Raw genomic sequence first — 18,948 nt, 5'->3', positions numbered from 1 at the left:
CTTGGCTCAAAATACTGACTTGCATCATATTTTTCATACATCTGCTGACGGTTCACAATGGCTGGGCCAAGCCTCCATGGTTCTGTCAAATCCTGCTCGAGGCCATGCACACTTGGCAGCCTTGGGTCTGTGAATGCTGAGTCTGGGCCAATCAGTTTAATGTGTCCTGAGCTAGGAGCTTAAAAAGACCCGATAGGACAAGAGGCAGATAGAATAGAGAGGCAGAACTTGCCCCGCCCTCTCTTGTGGAAGTATTCTTTATCCCCTGCATGGCTCTGGGAGTTTGAAAAGGTACATAAAACTCAGCCGATCTCCTGGGACTCTCCAGCGTCAATTGCTCCCTGGGCCTCGGGTTCTTCATTAAAAAATGAGGAGAGTGTTTGATCCCTAAGGTTCCATTCAGAACCCTCTCCCAAGAGGAAGAGGAAAAGGGCCTTTCCCCCTTTAGTCACCTATGTTTTAAGGTACCTCTCTCAAATCTGAGACATCTGTCCCACCATGCCATCCCTTTGTCTTGATTCCAAAGGCCCATCCAGAGCTCCGTATTACAACCAGGCAGGTATTCTTTCCATCACTCTTTCTCATTAGGCATTTGCCACTCTTGCTTCCTTTTTCCTTTCACCTCTTAAAATTAGCCATCAACTCCTGGCAATAACCTTTACTCCTAAAAACACCCCTGCAGACTGCCCAGAAGTGCCTAGACCATAGCACTTGGGGGATGTTGTTGAGAGAAAGCATCAACTTTAGAGGGGTAATAGTGAAGCCCTTCCTTATACTCTGAAATTTTTTCGTTGAATTATGTTTCTTTCAACAAGACTGCAATGGAAAATGACACACTATCAAATACCCTGAAAATGGATTGGGATTTGCCTCTGGCGGTGGGATGGGGTGGGTCAGAATGGGGTGGGGGGGGGTAGAGGGAGTGTGTGTTGATCTACGTAGGGCATTTCTACAAAATAATGGCTCTCTGCCTTAGACGCTGTGCAGCAGACCATAGAAGAGAAGCAATTGATCTTCCCCCACTAGAACTTCCTTGGTGCTATGCTCAGAGACCAAACTTTAGAAGTAGGAGAATGGCTCCCATTCTGCAATTTTGAGCCAGACTCCCCCAGACACTAACTGAATGGCTTTGTGAGAAGGAAGTCCCTGGGGCTCCAGTTTCCCACTCTGTAAAATGCAGCTAAAACCCTTTACCCTCCAGACTTGTGAGGATCCAAGGGGCTTTTATTGGGAAAAGTGCTTTGCAAAGGCAAGGCAACATACAGATTTTAGTTAACATTTCTCATGTTTTTATGCCCTTTTCCCCCATGCTGGAATACAGCTAGAACTTTGAGGTCCTCCTGGAAGGACCTTCAGCAATCTTCCAGCGGCCAAATAAACAGCTCTAGAGACAAAGGGAAATGCGTTGGTCTATCGAGGTTATATTCTTCAATGAAAAAAAAAAAGATAATTTTACTTAGGAAGGGAGAAAAAGGAGATCAGCTGGCAGGAAAAATCTACATTGTTCAGACTTTTCCCTTCTACATTTTGTTGCTGTTCTTGCTGCACTTTTTCCATTCAGACCAGGGCCCAAGGGATGATTAATCTTAAACAACTTAAGAGATGTTTAGCAAGCAAAGGCTTTCTAGGGGTTAGCAGTCATGGAGGCTATAAGGGCTCGTGAATGAACCATTTTCTAGACCCCTGAAGCAGAGCCCTGATAACACTCTGTAACTGTCTTTGGATTAGCAGTATAGGGAACTCTGTTCTGGACTTGAGGGCTCTTTCCCCAGCAGTCTTGAATTTGAATCCAGGTTACAAATTCCTCTGCTTTTCATGGTCTGGAATGATGTCACCAAGCCTGAAGATCGCTAGAAGAGGCGCCAGGCTTTAACAATGCATTCTTGGGCAAGAGGAAGAGACTCCTGTAAGAAACAGTATCTTTTAAGAAGTAATAAAAACTACCCTATTGTTGGAACTGATAATACAGTCGCTAGTTTTTCCTTTTTCCCTTCCTTCCTCCCCTATTTCTTTCAAGTTTCGTATCTTTATTTGTTCATGTTAAATTAATACCTAGGGTTCACAGGGTCAGCTTTAACTTGATTAGGAAGTTAGTATATTCCTTGTTTCTTCTAGGAATTCCCAGAGACGCCTACTTTCTCCTGCAAATCTTGTGCTTTCCCAGAGTATATCTGACTTCCTGAAAGTATTGTTAATAATAATACTTTGCTTTCTAAATGCTGGAGGCCTTCAACCACAGCAGCTGCTACTAAGAAGCTCTAATGGGAGGGAAGTCCCACAGCACAGCCAGGCCCGGGCTCTCTGGAGGTTCCTGGGCTTATCATCACACACCAGGCCCAGAGTCCCTCACGGCATCCAAGGCCGCACAAGCAGGGGCGCTGCCCCTGCCGGGTGGGAGGCACGAAGAGCCTCCAGACAGGTCCTCGGACATCTCCCCATCAAGTCAGCCCCTTTTGCTAAAGACAGGCATTCCTTTAGGCTTGTTTCTTCCCTAAAAAGCGACTCCCCAAACCCGGCAAGCGGGTTTCTTTCACACAGTAGCGTGAATAAATTCATTGGAAGCCCTTTGAGTGGTCACTGGGGTCCTGAAGAGAAGTAGGGGGAGGGCGCTTGGGACCTTTTGCAAGGCCAGCCCAGACCCATTCTTCCTGGGGCCGAGCGGGAAGTGGATCACGCGGGTCCCACAGCAGAGGAGGCATCTGGGAGGGCACCGAGAGACTGGGGAGGCCATCTGCAGGTGGGCGCGGGGCTGGGACGGCGCAGGGAGGCGGAGTCCCTCAGGCGGGCGCGGGCTGCAATCACACCCTACCCCCCACCCCCACCCCGGCGCGTCCCTGTCTCAGAGGAGCTCCCCGATAGATACACTGGAAAGGCCCCTCCGCGGTTTCTGCCCCCGGTCGGCGGAGATTCGGGGAGCCCAGTTCCGAATGCGTGCCAGCACCCGCTGCGGACCTCGCGTGTCCTACAAAGCAGGCCGGTCACGCAGGGCGGCGGAGGAGGGGCGCGGGAGCCGCACGGCCGCAGAGTCCCCGCGGCCCAGCCAGCCGGCGCGCCCCGTAGTGGCGCGGCCGCGGCCTCCCGGGACTTGGGCACGCGCGCCCCGAGCCGCGGCGCCCTCCTGCCTGGAGCTCCGACTGGCCGCCGCCGGCCAGCCCGGGCCCTGGGGCGGGGCTTGGGGCGGGGGCGGAGCCAGGCCCGCGGCCGGTGTCAGGTTGCTCCGGTAACGGTGACGTGCCGCGGCGTGGGCGGGGCAAGCACGCAGGTTGCATATTTTAGGAAGTGAGGAGGAGGCGCGGGCTTGAGCTGCGGCGGGGTCTGGGGCGCGGAGCAGCGGCGGGAGGAGGCGGACACGTGGCAGCAGCAGCAGCGGTAGCAGCCCCAGCGGCGGCATCGGCTCGAGCCGCCGGCCGGTCTCCCTCCCTCCCGCCCCGCGGCAGCCCTAGCTCCCTCCTCTCCGCTCCCCCGGCCGCGCTAGTTCGGCCGGGAGCTGCTCTCCTCTTTCCTGATTCTTGAGCGACAGGACCCGGCGCCGCGCACAGACCTCCGCCACCATGGGGAAAGGGGTGAGTGTGCGGCGAGCCGGCGCGGGGCGCGGGGCGCGGGGCGCCGGGCGGGAGGAGGAGGAGGAAGTCGGGAGGGCTTACCGCGGCCAGCGGGAGGCGGCGGAGGAGGAAGCGGCGCGGCGTGGAACGGGCAGGCTGGGCGGCCAGGCTTAAAAGACGACGCACTCTGGAAGTGCAGGGAGCGCAGCAGTGGGGCCCGGGGGGCGGGCGGCAGCGCGGGGCGGGCCGCGGACCTCCGGGCCCCAGCGCGCTGCGGGCCGGGGCTCCTGGAGGCGGCGCTCGGGAGCCGCGGGGCCGGGAGGAGGAGGAGGGCGGACGCCGCGGGGCGGCCCCGGGAAGGAGCGGGCCGCCGCGGCATCCCCGAAGCCGGCTCCCCTCCCCTCCCTCCGCCCGCCCTCACCTCCCATCTCTCGCCTTCCCTTTTCCTTCCGCCCTCCGTGCCCAGAGGAAAGGCGTGCTCCTCCCCTTCCCCTGGGGCGCGCCGCCGGGGCCCCTCCCGGGCTGCCTTCCCACCGCGGCCGGGGTCCCGGCGCCGGCGGGGGCTTCCGACGCGGGGGCGGCCCTGAGGGGGTGAGGCTCCCACTCGCAGGCGCTGGGGCTTAGCCAGTTCCCCGCAGAGGCGGCCGCCCTCCCCTAAAGAGAGAGAGAGAGAGAGAAAAAAAACAACGGGCTTCCCTTCACTGCGGAGCCGGTCGTGCTGGCTGGTGCCAGAAAGGGTGTGTCTTCACCGCCCTAAGATGGCCTTTAAGGTATACTTTCGAGAGCTTTAATGGGACGCTTTCCCTAAACACTGGATGCGCCCTGGGGCGGCTGGAGTGGTCATTTCCCTGGTGGGGAGGGGTGTTTTTGTTTTTTGTTTTTTTTGAGGGATGAGCCTGGAAGGAGGACCGGCTGGCTCACCAGGGCCTCTGGGTACAATAAACCCGAAAAAGGACTGCAGGCGGCGGGCAGGACGCGGTGGCAGGAGCGCCGAGCCGCGGGAGAGAGCAGTTTCCGAAGGAATGGGGGGCGGGGTGGTCTCCGGGGTAGGGGAGGAGAGTGCACGGAGCGCTGGGAATGCCCGTAGGCACAGCAGAAGACCGAGTCTCAGACCCCAACGGAGCCAAAGCCAAGTCGAGAAAAGTTTATACGGGATAACCTCCCCCCAAAGTATCAATTCATGGGAGAGAATGACCAGGTCGTGAGAACACGGGGTAGGAGAGCAGCCGCTGAGTTATCTCCGGGGCTTGCACGGTGCGGGCATCCAGTAGGTCTTTGGAGGTTTTCAGGGCTCCGCAGTGTGGCGTGAGTGCTGGGGGAAGAGGCAGGGAGCGTCCTTTGGGGATTCTTAACTTTGGATTTTGAGGGCGGTAATTAGAAAGCCTTGGACCTGGTAGGGAGAGTAGGGAGAAGTGGCATGCACGACTGGTATCTTTTAAAAGCACAGAATGTGGAGGGCTGACCCAGGTTCCAGAGCCGAAGGCAAAGAGCTGAGTATACTCCTCACGATATAAAAGTGGGTTAGTGGCCTGGGCTTGTACCACTATCAAACCCTGGGTCATTCCCATAAAGAAGCCCTTTAAGTGCACCCCTTTGGTTCTCCTCCCTCAAAAGAGAAGAAAGTTGATACCCTGAGCTGGACATTCCTGCTTTTGGGAGGGGGGGGGGGTGTAGTGATCGGGAATATGTACCCGAGGCCTAGGAAGGTGAAGTGACTTGTTCAAGGTCAAATGGTTGGTTAGTGACACACCAGCCATGCCTGATTCCTGAACAGCCTGTGGTCTCCCCAGCCTGAACACTCACTCACTTGACATTGCCTTACATGCAGAACTCCAGCATTATTCTTCAGATGAAAGTGGGGTATTTGTGATTTAAAAAAAATCACATTAAAAATTAATGGATCCCAGAGATGTTTGAGTAACTGAGTTCTATCCACGTATCTGTATGTGTCTTTCATAACTGAACCCATGCACAACAGTGGTGAAGATCACACACCTGGGTTGTGAAGGTTCAACCAGGATGTCTTAGGGTTCTTAATAAAAAGCCAGTGGCTGGCAAACACAAAATTGAATTGCAGCTGGTTCACAGGATGATAGGCTGCTTATCTGCTGGGTGGCAGTTAGCGTTTTGGGGGGGGGGGGGACACTGGTAAATTGAACATTAAGGGGGGAGATGTGTGTTGGTGGTGATTCTCCTGGAGTAAAGTTACCCCTTTTGTCCCCAGTGACTTACTGTGATAGTCCAACGTTCAGAAGGATATTTTATGCTGAAATGTTGGGATTTTTCCACATGGGGATTAAAATGTGGGTGGAGTGGTGACTAAAGCCCTGCTGATAATTGGTTAACCAGGAAGCCTGTGCTCGCAGCTAATTTTTAAGGTCATTGTTAATTTCTTCCCTGCTTCTTCCCACTGCTTGGGGGCCTAGGTTTTGATGATATTTCAGGTGATTTTCTTTCTCCTTAAAAATCTAGTTTCCTAAGCTTGTGGTAAGAAAACGAAAGAACAGCTCCTGCTGAATCATTCCTGGATGAAATAGGATTTTGTCCCTTTTTTTCATATTGGGTGTTGTTGCCAGTGACTTGGCTTACAGCCACAGCCAGGCCGGCCACCCACAACTAGCTCACCAAAGGTACACAAAAAAGCTTGCTCTTTTTCTCAAGTTTACAGGAGCTGGGGGGAGGGGGGAAATGTCACCAGGTCCTTCCGTGCGCTTCCCCATTGTTTGAATATTAACTTAAGTTACCTAGAAAATAAATCCTGGCTTACGGGTGGTGATTTCAAGAGGAGCAGGGGAAGAAGACTCAGGTGAAGGTTGCACAAGGGATACGCATGTCAGCAGAAATCCTGGTCGTTCGGTAACATTATCAGCTGCCCTTTTGGAGCTCAACTTGAAAGTGTGACTAAATCTCCTCTGGCTGCTATAAAACTAGTACTTTAGACTGAAAACATCGGAAGGCAGGGTTCTCAGAGTGGAAAGTTGCCAGGGCCTGGCCAGGAGCGAGTGAAGCTGTTACAGGAGGAACTGTTGACCTGCACTGGGGCCAGACCAGAGGCCCGGGATTGCATCACACCCTTTTTGTCTCTGAAGTGTTCAGTGTGTGAGTGTGACAGTTCCCTTGCTCAGGGTTCTTTCTGTACCCTCTTCTGAGGGTGTATCCTCTTTTGGTAACTTACTGTTTGTTAATTTGTAGTGTTCTCCGCCAGTAAGTTTGTAACACTCTAGTGACTCACCTTTGGGTGGGAGGGTAGGGAAGGCGGGGGAGGTCTGCATCATAAATCTGAGAGGGCTGAGAGGAGGCTAACCCTTGCAACCCTCCCTCCCCCACCCCCACCCCCCAGGGGGATTTTTTAAAAATTTGGTAAATGTTCATCCAGGTGAGCGCTAAAACCGAAAACATACAGCTCTCTGGAAGTGTTACCCCGAAGTTGCATTTAAAAAGAAAAGGTGAACTCAGAATTATAAAGCACAATAGACTTGGTACCCAAACATGCTCCATCCCATTCTTGTTTCCTGATTATTTTAGCAACAAGTTAACAGTTAAGTGACTTTCTGTTCAAATCAGGCTGTGTTGTCTTAAAGATATCCAAACTTAAGAATGAGAAAAAGGCTTTAACTATTTGAAGGATTTTGTATGCAACAGTAAATAAAATTAGTTTGTTCATTTAAAAACAAAAAGGTAAAAAAAAAAAAAAATTGTTTCAAGCCCTGAAGCTTCAGGTTTTCAGCTGGCCCTTAGGTAGACTACGGGCCCCGAGGACCAAATGAAGTCCTCTCTGTTCTGTCCAAAGTGAGTGCGGTGCAAGCAAACACCACAGCTGTGGTCAGGCTGACCAAGGATTTGGTGCTGAGGGAAGATCCGATCTTTATCAACTATAGGTTTCCTGTTCATCAGTTAGTCCTAAGCCCTTCAAAACCAGAGAAGAATTTTTCTTTCACCTGAGAAACATATTAAGGATTGAAAATAATAGGAACTACTATTAATTACCCTCCAAAGGAAAGCCAAGTGGAAGTATCCCCCTTGACATTGCTGACCTCCTAATTTAATGGCATCTTAGAGTTTTCGTCTGCTTTCACTTTTCAAGCAAGGGACTTGACTTTTAAGTCTTTGTACAAGTCTTACCGAAAAAAAAAAAAAAAGGAGTTGGGGGGGGTTGCTTTTCAGCGCTGTGTGATGGGAGGGAGTGTGAACATTCGTGCCGCCGTGTCTTCTAGCTGCCCAGGGCTCTCTGCCAGCCAGCAGGCCAGAAGAAGAAACGCGAGTGTCAGATCAGATGGGCTCACGGTAATCAGAGTGGCTGCGTTTGGACCGCATGACGCTGGGCAGAATGTCTCCCCATGCCTGCCAGAGCTGTCCAGTTCTGGGTTGCTCTGAAAATACATGGCCAGTGAGCAATAATGGGAAGTAAAGAGAATTCGAAAGCCCACTGGCTTTTTTCTTTTTCTTTTTTTTTTTTTTACCTTCTCCTTCGTATCTATATTTTTGGAAAAGGAAACGTAACCAAGTCAGGTTTGAACTTTCTCACATTGCTATGAATTGAGTGTATGAGAGGAAGTGTATTCTTTGGCTGGAATCTCAGAGAGACCGTTCTTTGCATATGACTCACCTCATTAGTTGTGCTGAAATCTGTTGTCAGGAATCCACAAGAAGTTCTTCACATTTATTTGACTGATGTTTGGTTAGCAAATTCTATTGGTGAGAATAGAGCCCCCATCCACCCACCTACCCACCCACCCACCCTGCAGTTTTTCTCTCGGGTTTCATTTGCATTCGGAGCCGTGGGAATTGGGATCAGTACACCTCATTCCTTAGTTCCTTTGTGACTCTACAATGAATCGTATCTGAACAGTAATTATCTCTGTATCTGGTTTTATCCAAACTCTACTTAGTAACAACTGTTAGGTATTTTCTGGTAGTGATCCAAAGAGGTGATTCTTGGTGGCTCGTGCTTTGTCTTTGGGGCTTGTACTGTTTGGGGGCCCGATAGTGAAGAGTGTCAGGTGTGGGGACCAGTGGGTCTTGGTGTCAGATTTATCTTTCCAGGCTGTCATCGTGGCCAGGGCCCCCGGGCACTTTGGGCGCTATCCTTTTGTGTTTTTCTTTTATCTTCCACATGATGTTTCCATGGGGCCATATTTGTTTTATTGTTTCAGTTCAAGTGACCTGTGTCTGGGGCCTTGGGCTGCCTTTGTCCTCTTCAGCCTGCCAGCTGGTTTACTTCGTACCCTACGCCTCGGGGTACCAACTGAGGAGCCATGAGAACTGGGAATTTATTCAGTCCCCTTGCAACACTGGTGCCAGTTAGGAATCCTTCGTCTCTCAGACTGAGGACATCTTTTGAGTAGCACTAGCCAGAGGGTGGTCTGGTAAAACCAGAAGAAAAGGGGTGAGGGGGGCAATGGATGGAAGGAGCAGGCAGAAAGTTTTAACTCTTCATAACCCGGGTGCCTAATGATAGAGGTAGCGTTAACCCCAGTGAAAAAACAGGCTTGGGTTTTGTTTTGAATCACTGGAAAAACAAAGAATGTTTTCAAAAGAGGTAGTAAATCTAAAGTATATTGATTGTGTAGACATTCTAGAATTTTTTGTGTACCCTGCAGGTAGGGTGGGCTGGCAGGCTCCTTAAGAATTTCCTTACCAGCAGATTGAGTGGAAGGTTAAGCCTAGTTTGTTTGGGGCTGAGGGAGCCTGCTGGCTAGAGCTGGAGCTGGTCTTTCTGCGCCGCCTCCCCCCGCCTGCTGGCTGGGTGGGCTACAGCCCAAGTATGGAGGTGGTGAGCCGGCCTCACAAAGGGGCCCATCGCTCTGGCTTTGCTACATGACCTTCTCCAGCCTGCTGCACGTTCAGGTGAGTGACAAGGAATATGCAGACATGGTGGTCCCGTGGGTCAGCTCCTCTGCAGAAGAAAGCGATTCGTTCCTTAACTGCCCTAAATGCTGCTCCAGGCCGCAGAGTGCTGCGGTATTAAGACAGCGCGTGTCCTCCCTCAACCTCAGCTGTCTCGGGGCCCTCAGATCCCTGGCTAGAAAATTCCTCGCACGTAAACTAAACCACTTAGTCATTTAGGCGCAACTGGAGGCTGTAATGAACTGGGCTTGGTCATTTCTGGTATTTTCTGTTAAGTTTTACCTGATGAGATGAATACTCCAGATGGGTTGTTTTTTTAAGGTTGAAAGGAGTTTTCATAGTAAGTGAGGAATGGCAGTAATTTATATGTTAATTAAAACCCAGTTATAGTAATAACCGTGGCGCAGTGCTTTGCAGAGTACCTTTACATACACAGTTGTGTTTGAGAATGATTTAATAATACATGATCCCAGGAAGATGGGAAAAGCCCCTCTCCCCCCTTTTTCCCCCCTTTTGAAGGAAGGTATAGCCTCCTTCTGGCCCCTCTTGCTAGTCCCAAACCTTTTGCTTGTGTGTGGGTTTTAAGAACGGCGTGGGGTTTTAGGTGTTTTGTTTTCAGACTTGACGGCAGCCCCTTGATGAATCAGACAATCAGAATGCCTTCTAGACTCTTCCGGTCGTCACACCAAATGCTTTTGCCATCGTAGGGACAGGCAGCCGCGGCTGACTGTTCAGGGTCCCGCAGCCAGCCAGGATGGCTGGGGGCTTACCTGAAGCACATCAGCATTCCCGTCCGAAGGGCATGGACATCGGAGCTTCCCAGTACCCCAGAGGCTTCTTCAGCAGTTCTAGAAGTCTGAACCATGCCGAGCTCCCCGCTGCCTCTAGGGCCATCTGTTACTGTGGTGGGAATGGGTCCCCCCTTTAGGTGGTTAATTACTGACAGAGAGGAAGGGGCACGGTCCGGGGGTTGGTCCATGTTTTTAAATGAGTGAACCTCATTACTTGTGTTAACCTTGGTTTCTCCTGTCAAGAGTTTTCTCTCCCCATCTCTCTGGGCACCTTTCCCTCTGCCCAGATCCAACGGTGGCAAAACTCCTTACTTAGGGTGTCTTTGAGAGGATGGAATCCCTGGGAAGCACAGGATGAAGTAATGACCCATTTTCAGCTGTGTCACACTGGGCAAGCCCCTGCCCTCCTTGTGACCTCCCACTTCCTAAATTAGCAATGGAAAAAAAAAAAAACACACAAACCAGAACCGAACTTACTTCATCATTTTCACCAGTCAGTGTCCCATTAGTGAAGGGCCTCACGGGAACCTTGAGCTCAGAGACCTCGGGGTGTCCAAGGGGCGCCACTGCAGGGAGCATGGTGAGTGTGGGAGAAGGGATCCAAGTTTTCTAACTGAAGAAGTAGGAATGTGTGCCCAGTGCTCAGAGGAATGGGAAGGTTCCTGTAGTCAATTGGGGAAACCATGTTTCTCTTGTTTTTCCAAATGTTTTTAAAAAAAATAATAAAGAAAATGCTGTCTCACCCATCTTAAAACGGATGATCTGTAGTGCTATTACTACATTATCTTGTATTGTAACTCTCCCTTACTCACTTCTAAGGGAAACCATGTTTCTCTTGTTTTTCCCAAATGTGTGCCCAGTGCCTATCCCTCCCTACACTCCCTCAACCCCGAACACACACACACACACACACACACAATTTTTTTCTGCTTCGAATTTTTGATGATCGAGACCTATAGGGACTTAAGGAATATTTAGTTCCTGTCACAGTAAGTGAATATTAAGTCACAGTTTTACTTGTAGGGAAGAACTGAATTGTAAAAGCCATCTGGTCTTCTGGACAAACATTGCCTATTGAAAAAATTAAAATCTTGAAGGAGAAAAAATTCCACATGTTAATACTTCCCATGTCTCTTTCACAAATGTCCTCATATAAAACTATGCCTTACGTAGCATGAATTGATGAGGAAAGGAGGGTGGGGGCTATAAGGAAATCAAACTCCCAGCCAACTTAACCACTGATAACTGTGAGGCTGGAGGCAAGATACTTTTCTGTAAATGGGGATACAACTTTGGAACCTGTCCAGGGCCTAGCTCTCTTATCATTCTCTCCCCCTTTTTTGGAGTGGAAAATACCGAAAGTCTGAGAATAAAGCATATAGGTGGTGAGGCAGAGAGATTTTTAAATCTGATTTTCATATCTTTAAATTAAACTTGCATTAATGATACCTTGCTTAAAAGAGAAATTGTGAACTGTATTTTAAAAAAATCAATACAAACTGACCACATAGTCTTCTAGAGATCCCCTAGTCAGTGCCTTTAAAATGATTTTTAAGTGATGTGCTTTCCCATTAAAGATGTGAAAGAAATCCCACTTCAGACTGTGGTTCTTGTCTGGTGGAAGCCCTGTCCTTCCTTTTTGTTTTATTTGTGTGTTTGCTTTCAGTGTGTGATTATTTTCCATTTTAACACTAGCACCAAGGGCTCTATGCAAAGAGGCACTTAGAAATGTGGTTGCTCCACAGTGGAGAGAATTTCAAGAATGTGGACTATCTTTAGACCTGCTTCATTCTTAACAGATAAGATAGAAACAAAAGAACTCCACTCTGTTGGGAGAAGTTAGTCAAGGAACACTGCAGAAGTAACCACAGGAGTTGAACAACATGAATAATATAAATGTCTCTGCTTGTGGGCAACGCCAGCTCATTTGGGGCAGGATTTCTCTTTAGAGTCTTAAGAGGGTGTTTTCAAATTCAACTGAATATTGTATTTATTTGCAACCATCTTAGCTGTGACTGAAATACACCCATCTCCTTTTTTTTTTAAATCTGATTTTTAGCACAGTAAAATTTTGATCTGGACACAGGTTCTCAACTGCTTTAATAACCTGGCAGTGTACTTCTGAAAGTTAGAAGTGAGTAAGGGAGAGCTACAATACAAGATAATGTAGTAATAGCACTACAGATCATCCGTTTTAAGAAAAATGCTACTCTCCTTCCCCTGACCCTCTCAGGTGGTAGTGGTTGTGGGAGGCAGTTTGTGGGGCGGTGGGGGTGTCTGGAGTAGAGGTTTCTTCGCCACCGACCAAGCTCTGGAGCACCAAGTTCAGGCTTTGTGTAGATAAGTGCAAGCATTTTCAACAGTGGAGGGGGGCGGGGCATGCGGAACAATCTAAATTTAAACTATAGAATCAACATTTTCTCTAAAAATTGTTCCAGTTTTCAAGAGGTGTAGGTGGATCCTGTGAATTGTGTGATAATGCACATGCTTTTCCTACACTCTGCTTATGTCAAAACATTTCCAGTGACTTTTCCTTTGAGGGGTTTATTTTCAGGCTGTAGACTGGGGAGAGGACTTTTTTTTTGTCTTTTATTTAAATGATTTTAAGTATTCTTAGGCTAGCTGTTTTTATATAAGAAAAGATGAAACAGGTCACTGTTCTTATGTAAGCCCTAAAAATACTTAAATTTGATCCTTAATGGCTTCTTTGCAAAGCTAAGAATTTAAACATAATAATAGAAGTAATTTGCACCTAAGGGTTTTGTGTAATTGGTTCTCCCAGAAAACGCTACATGGAGGTAGGCACAACTATTCTCTCCACGCCAGCGAAGAAGAAGTTGAAGCTTTAAGAGTCCGTGACTTACCCAAGGACACATAGCTGACAAGTGGTAGAGTGCAGGGGTCTAACTCAGACTTGTCTGGTTCAAAATGCAAAGGCATCCGCGCTCTGCTCTCAGTTACTGATGTAAAGATGATTTCATTCTCTCCGTGGGGAAGATGGAAGGTGGCGGTATAGAGATTTTGACAGCACAACCCTTTCCCTATTCACCCCAAATGGAAGTGACTAGTGGGACCCTTCTGTGGTTGCCGTGACTTCTCCCCTGGTCTCAATGCCTTCGGGTGCACATGGCGTGTCTTGGGCTCATGATAGTTGCAATAGTCGTTGCTTTTGTTTAGTTTGTGGTGTATGCACATGCATTCCCATGCATGTCCACGATTGCTGTCCTGTTGACTATTCGAAATGTTGCCTATCCTAAAAACTGCTAACATCCCCTGCTCCAGAATCTCCTGTGTGTTCATAATACACAACCTCACCTCTCCCACATTCTCCTGTAGGTTGGACGTGATAAATATGAACCTGCAGCCGTTTCAGAGCATGGCGACAAAAAGAAGGCCAAGAAAGAGCGGGATATGGATGAACTGAAGAAAGAAGTTTCTATGGTAGGTATTAGGAGGCAGGTTGCTTTCTGTTCTCCTTATAAGTTAATTGTATCCTATCTGTTGGGTGTTGGAGTCTCCCCTCCCCACCCCCAGTCCTTCAGTCAGAGACCTGCTTTATTTTAAAAGTAAAACAGTCATTGTGGTTGTTTTTACAGACCTTACCAAACCCTAGAGATCAGTCTGGAAAATTTTCATTTTCCAGGCTGTTGGCAGGTTGGGAAAGTTATCCCCTGCCCCACCGCCCGGCATAATAACCAAAGGTCCGTAGAAGGAACTGTGGTTGATATCAGGGGCCTTCACTTTTCTCTGCTTCTGGATTATACCAAATACAAGGGGAGCCTCAAGCCCCTCCAGCTGTGGAGGCTTCCACAGACACGGCCTACCTAGAACCTGCTGGTCATCAGAGAAGGCAAACAAGGTTTCGCTCGAGCTCTGAGCCTGCTGGGCTTTCCTGAAGTCCCGGCAGGCGGCAAGGGGGCCTCATCCCACAGCTTTCACCAACCTCCGGGGAGGGACTCTCAGCACAGGGCTGGGTGGTTGCCGAGCCAGCTACCGCCTTCTGCACGGAAGGAAAGCCTGTTTGCTGAGCCTAGTTAGTACTAGCGACGAGGGACATTATGCTTTCTCCTCATCTTGTTTCATGGTACAGTGTTTAATTCTTCTCTGTTTGTTTCCCTTAGGATGACCATAAACTTAGCCTTGACGAACTTCATCGCAAATATGGAACAGACTTGAGTCGAGTATGTTGTCATTTCACACCTGTACAGAATCCAAATCCTGTTTCCCTAGGGCATCTCCCCCGTGGCGCAGACCTCAGAGGAAGAGAACGATGACAGGCACCGTCTGAGTAGACGGTGTCGCATGTGAACCTTGGGCTTTTGGGTGCTTCTTTAGTATTTTGTTGGCCCCTGACACTTTGAAAGTAGACGTTATTTTCCCCATTTTATAATAGGTGAGATCCAATAAGGGAAGCACGAGGATTTAAAATGGAATGGCTCCATAGCCATGCTCATTCCCTTACTTTTCGATTATAAATCTTTGTCTTTTATTCTTCTACGTTCATGAAATGGAGTTGAATATTTCAGTGAGTTGAATCTTCAACATTTCAGTTTTTGCACTTTTGCCATCCAGCTCCATTGCTCCAGAACCTTGATTAGTCTAGCATTTATTTGACACTTGTTTTTTTACACCACTTGAAGAAATCTTTCCGTAAAGCATGTGTTGTGTATTCTTGTTACCTGGAGGATTTGGGTATTAAATTTGCCACACAAACAATATAAAAGTAAACCGTCGGGTGAGGGTGCAGTTTGTTACTTCTGTGCAAAAAGTGAAAACTCTGGGGACTGACGTGAGTGCCAGCCAACATGTAGCCATTATTTCAATAAATGCTCAAGAAGTGGTAAGCAGCGTTGCTGGTATGGATGCCCTGGGCTCCGAGGGGAGGCCTGAGTCAGATGGAGCTGACACTCCCCGTTGGGCGGCCTGAGCACATGCTCTCCCTTGTAGTAATACCTAGAAGAGGGTTGTCTTGAGAATGCACGTAGCTCCTGTAAAGCACCGGACTCTCCCTGGCGAGCAGAGAGTCCTCAGATGGTGGGTGTCAGGTACTCTGCCCTGGGGTTACATCAGGAACTTGAGGGGGGTCCAAACCGGGTCCTCATTTCCCCTTCACTGCCTGGCTTTCTTCTCCCTGTTCCTCATACTCCCTAGGTAACTCAAATATTTAAAATAACGTGAATACGAACTACATATTAACGGATACTTTGGGCAAAAATTGGTTTTGTCTCTCCCCCCCGCACCCCCTCGGGTATTTTGATAATATGAAAGTAATCACATTTTTCCCTTGTGATGGGAGCCTTGTATCTACTGTGTGCCATCCATGTATCTTGGTTTTAAGGCCCATTTAGAGAAGCACCAGGCTTTAGTACAGTGGATTTTTTTCCCTAATTCTTTGAAGTTGGCAGGTTCCTGGGGGTGGGCTGGAATGTGCACCTATGGGAACCCTCTCAGCCAGACTGTCCTTTGAGTTACCATCCACAGGATAGACTTGTATACTGAAAACTTGGCTATTAAACCATTCACAGGTTGGATTCCTGCAGAGAAGTTTTTCTTCCTTTTTTGATGTTTATAGAGGGTTTCTTTCTTCTCCTCCCTGACAGATTCAATATGCAAAAGAACTCAAAGCTCTTAATTTGCAAAACTGAATCGATGAGTTAACATTGCTATCTTTTTGGTAAAAATGCAATGTGGCCTGAGTCCCTTACCTAAACTTAGACTGGATTCAGATCTGTCCATGCATCGATTTAAAACGAATTTCAGTCTGGTGTGGGCTCCTCAGAAAGTTTGGGCAGCTATGTGCCCAGACCAGGAGAGGGTCCTCATCAGAACGTGCCAGGTTTTATAGGCTCGCTAGCTTGGGGCATTTTGTTTCCGCCTAAACCCGTTAATAGGGCCTTCCAGCTATCAGGTGGGTATATTCGCTTGTATGTTCTGGGGGCAGTATGTCTTACTTACATTCCTTTGCTTCTCAGGGCTTAACAACTGCTCGAGCTGCTGAGATCCTGGCTCGAGATGGCCCCAATGCTCTCACCCCGCCTCCCACCACTCCCGAATGGGTCAAGTTCTGTCGGCAACTGTTTGGGGGTTTCTCGATGTTACTGTGGATTGGAGCGATTCTTTGTTTCTTAGCTTACGGCATCCAGGCTGCCACGGAAGAGGAACCTCAAAATGATAACGTGAGTTCTGTAGCTCCTAATTTAGATTACTAAGTATGTGTAAGGTATCCCGCTGGTCTTTGCCACCCACTTGTTTTCCACTGGTTACCACTGGTTAGCTGATGGTTTTATTTTTTTTTTTTTTAAGATTTATTCATGAGAGAGAGAGAGGCAGAAGGAGAAGCAGTCTCCCCAAGGAGCAGGGAGCCCAATGTGGGGCTCAATCCCAGGACCCCAGGATCATGACCTGAACCAAAGCCAGACGCTTAACCAAATGAGCCACCCAGGAGCCCTAGTTGATGGTTTTAAACAGGAGGGAAAGGGGCACCTGGGTGGCTCAGTTGGTTGAGCGTCCAGCTCTTGATTTCCGCTCGGGTCATGATCTCAAGGTCTTGAGATCGAGCCCTGCCTTGGGCTCCATGCTCAACCAGGAGTCTGCTTGGGATTCTCTCTCTCCCTCTCTCAAATAAGTCTTTAAAAGTAAACACGAGGGAAAGCAGTGTTAGCAACTGTTGCCTTCAAGGCCCCATCCATCTTCCTTCTTCGTTTTGGGTTTCTCTCTCCATCTCCCACCTTCTAGATGCTCTTCCAAGCTGGATGTCCACCCAGCATGTCGCGGTGAACAGGCAGCTCTGCAGGTCCTGGCCCGGGGCCAGCCGCCACCCAGACGGCAGAGCACAGCTTCTCATGTTGGCCCATAAGGCACATCCAGAAATGTCTGGTAGCCACTCTTCAGAAGTCACAAGTTGTTTTGAAAATATCTTTGTTTTAATAAAGTGGGAGAAACTGATTGATGTGGAACACTTCCAAAAGTCTATCAAGGTGTAGTGACCAAGTGTCTCTGGGACCCCATTTGTGACCCTCCTGTACACAGTCTCTCGGAAGATAAATACGAAGACGCGAGTTCTGTATTTATTTCTGAAGCCTTGGCCTGTTAAAACTTTGGTTTTTGTTCAGTCAAAAATTAACTGAATGTTCCCAACTCCTTACTGTGAGCCTGCGGCTCTAACTTGTTTGTTCCTTCCAGCTGTATCTTGGGGTGGTACTGTCAGCTGTTGTCATCATAACTGGTTGTTTCTCCTACTATCAAGAAGCTAAAAGTTCCAAGATCATGGAATCCTTCAAAAACATGGTTCCCCAGGTACCTATTGCTTTGCCTTTCTCCATTGAGAGCTCCGGGGATGTGAGCTAGTGTGAAGCTAAGGTTTCCGAGTGGATGGGAACAAGAGGGCCACCTCACAGTAACTCCCAACAAGCTTTTGTTAACTTGTGTAAATAGATTAATAATCTCCTTGTCATGCCCTCGGGTAATTCACATTAGAGATCCCTTTGGAATTTGGTCTTCTCGTTTGAACACTACCCGGTCCTTGTTGGCAGCTGCTTTTCTCTGATTGAATGGTGTATAAACTGTTTTCTGCTCCTCAAGCAAGCCCTTGTGATTCGAAATGGTGAAAAACTGAGCATCAATGCAGAGGAAGTTGTGGTCGGGGATCTGGTGGAAGTGAAAGGAGGAGACCGAATCCCTGCTGACCTCAGGATCATCTCTGCCAATGGCTGCAAGGTGGGTTCAGTGGGTCCCCCCACCCCCACTGCCGGGGCTCAGGTGGAGAGCGCAGGGCGGCCCGGTGTGCGCTCACACAGCCCTTTTGCTTGTCTCATGGACAGGTGGACAACTCCTCACTCACTGGTGAATCAGAGCCCCAGACTAGGTCTCCAGACTTCACAAATGAAAACCCCCTGGAAACGAGGAACATTGCCTTCTTTTCAACCAACTGTGTGGAAGGTAGACCATTTTAACATGCTGTTTATCTTGGGCATTAACAACAACAAAACCAGAGACTTACCATTTCTGTCCTGGTTTTATTGGCTCCTTATCTATCTACTATAGTCCAGCACAGCAGCTGCCGTTCACTCGCTGGCAGGAAGGCTCTGGAAGCCTGGGGGCGGGCTGTCGGTCTGTCCTCTCCTCCCACCTCCAGCACACCTCTTCTGTTGGCCGTGCCCACCTGGCCATGGCCTCTGGAGCTGCTGTCCTGCTCCTGGATAGAAAGCCCTTCACCAGAGTCTCCGTGGTGTAAAACCGTGTTTACCCCACCAAAGAGCTGGCCCTTGAAAACGTGTAGTATGGTCTCGTTTTGAGCCATGCCAGGTAACTGCAAAATCTGTGACTTCTCTGATGAGACGTGGTGCGACCCCCCCCTTAAGGTACGGCTCGTGGCATTGTCGTGTACACCGGGGACCGGACGGTGATGGGGAGAATCGCCACGCTTGCTTCTGGGCTGGAAGGAGGCCAGACTCCCATCGCTGCCGAAATTGAGCATTTTATCCATATCATCACGGGTGTGGCCGTGTTCCTGGGGGTGTCCTTCTTCATCCTGTCTCTGATCCTGGAGTACACCTGGCTCGAGGCCGTCATCTTTCTTATCGGCATCATTGTCGCCAACGTGCCGGAAGGCCTGCTGGCCACTGTCACGGTTAGTGACTGGGGGACTGGGGGACGACAGTGCTCGCTCTTAGATCAGCCTGCACGTGTGACTCCGCCCCCCCGCCCACCCTCCCAGCCTCCCACCCCCCCACCCCCCAGCCCCCCAGCGGCCGCCCCGGACTCAGGGT

General features: G+C 49.2%; 1 protein-coding gene across 9 annotated transcripts in view; it reads left to right on the top strand.

The window, feature by feature from the left end:
* The first annotated feature begins 3,289 nt into the window (after positions 1-3,289).
* ATP1A1 (ATPase Na+/K+ transporting subunit alpha 1) overlaps positions 3,290-18,948 on the top strand; it is a 29,185-nt gene continuing 13,526 nt past the window's right edge. For 3 of the 9 annotated variants that reach the window (XR_010410769.1, XM_064588581.1, XM_064588580.1), the window contains exons 1-8: positions 3,290-3,563; positions 13,517-13,621; positions 14,302-14,361; positions 16,153-16,356; positions 17,363-17,476; positions 17,657-17,896; positions 18,001-18,118; positions 18,541-18,809. Coding sequence is in view for 8 of the 9 variants with exons in the window: in XM_064588581.1 (XP_064444651.1) it covers positions 3,552-3,563; positions 13,517-13,621; positions 14,302-14,361; positions 16,153-16,356; positions 17,363-17,476; positions 17,657-17,896; positions 18,001-18,118; positions 18,541-18,809 (1,122 nt within the window). In the remaining variant the exon portion in view is untranslated. Of the gene's footprint in view, positions 3,564-4,147; positions 4,313-13,516; positions 13,622-14,301; positions 14,362-16,152; positions 16,357-17,362; positions 17,477-17,656; positions 17,897-18,000; positions 18,119-18,540; positions 18,810-18,948 lie in introns of those variants that run through there. The other 6 variants (XM_064588577.1, XM_045896872.3, XM_045896873.3 and 3 more) reach the window with 6 other exon arrangements.

Source organism: Mirounga angustirostris, unplaced genomic scaffold, assembly GCF_029215605.1.
Source record: "Mirounga angustirostris isolate CCGP_5_RB_7025 unplaced genomic scaffold, mMirAng1.0.hap1 SCAF_4, whole genome shotgun sequence".
NCBI classification, from domain to species: Eukaryota; Metazoa; Chordata; class Mammalia; order Carnivora; family Phocidae; genus Mirounga; species Mirounga angustirostris.
Note: the sequence above shows the minus strand (reverse complement) of the source record. Positions and strands in the feature narration are given on the sequence as shown.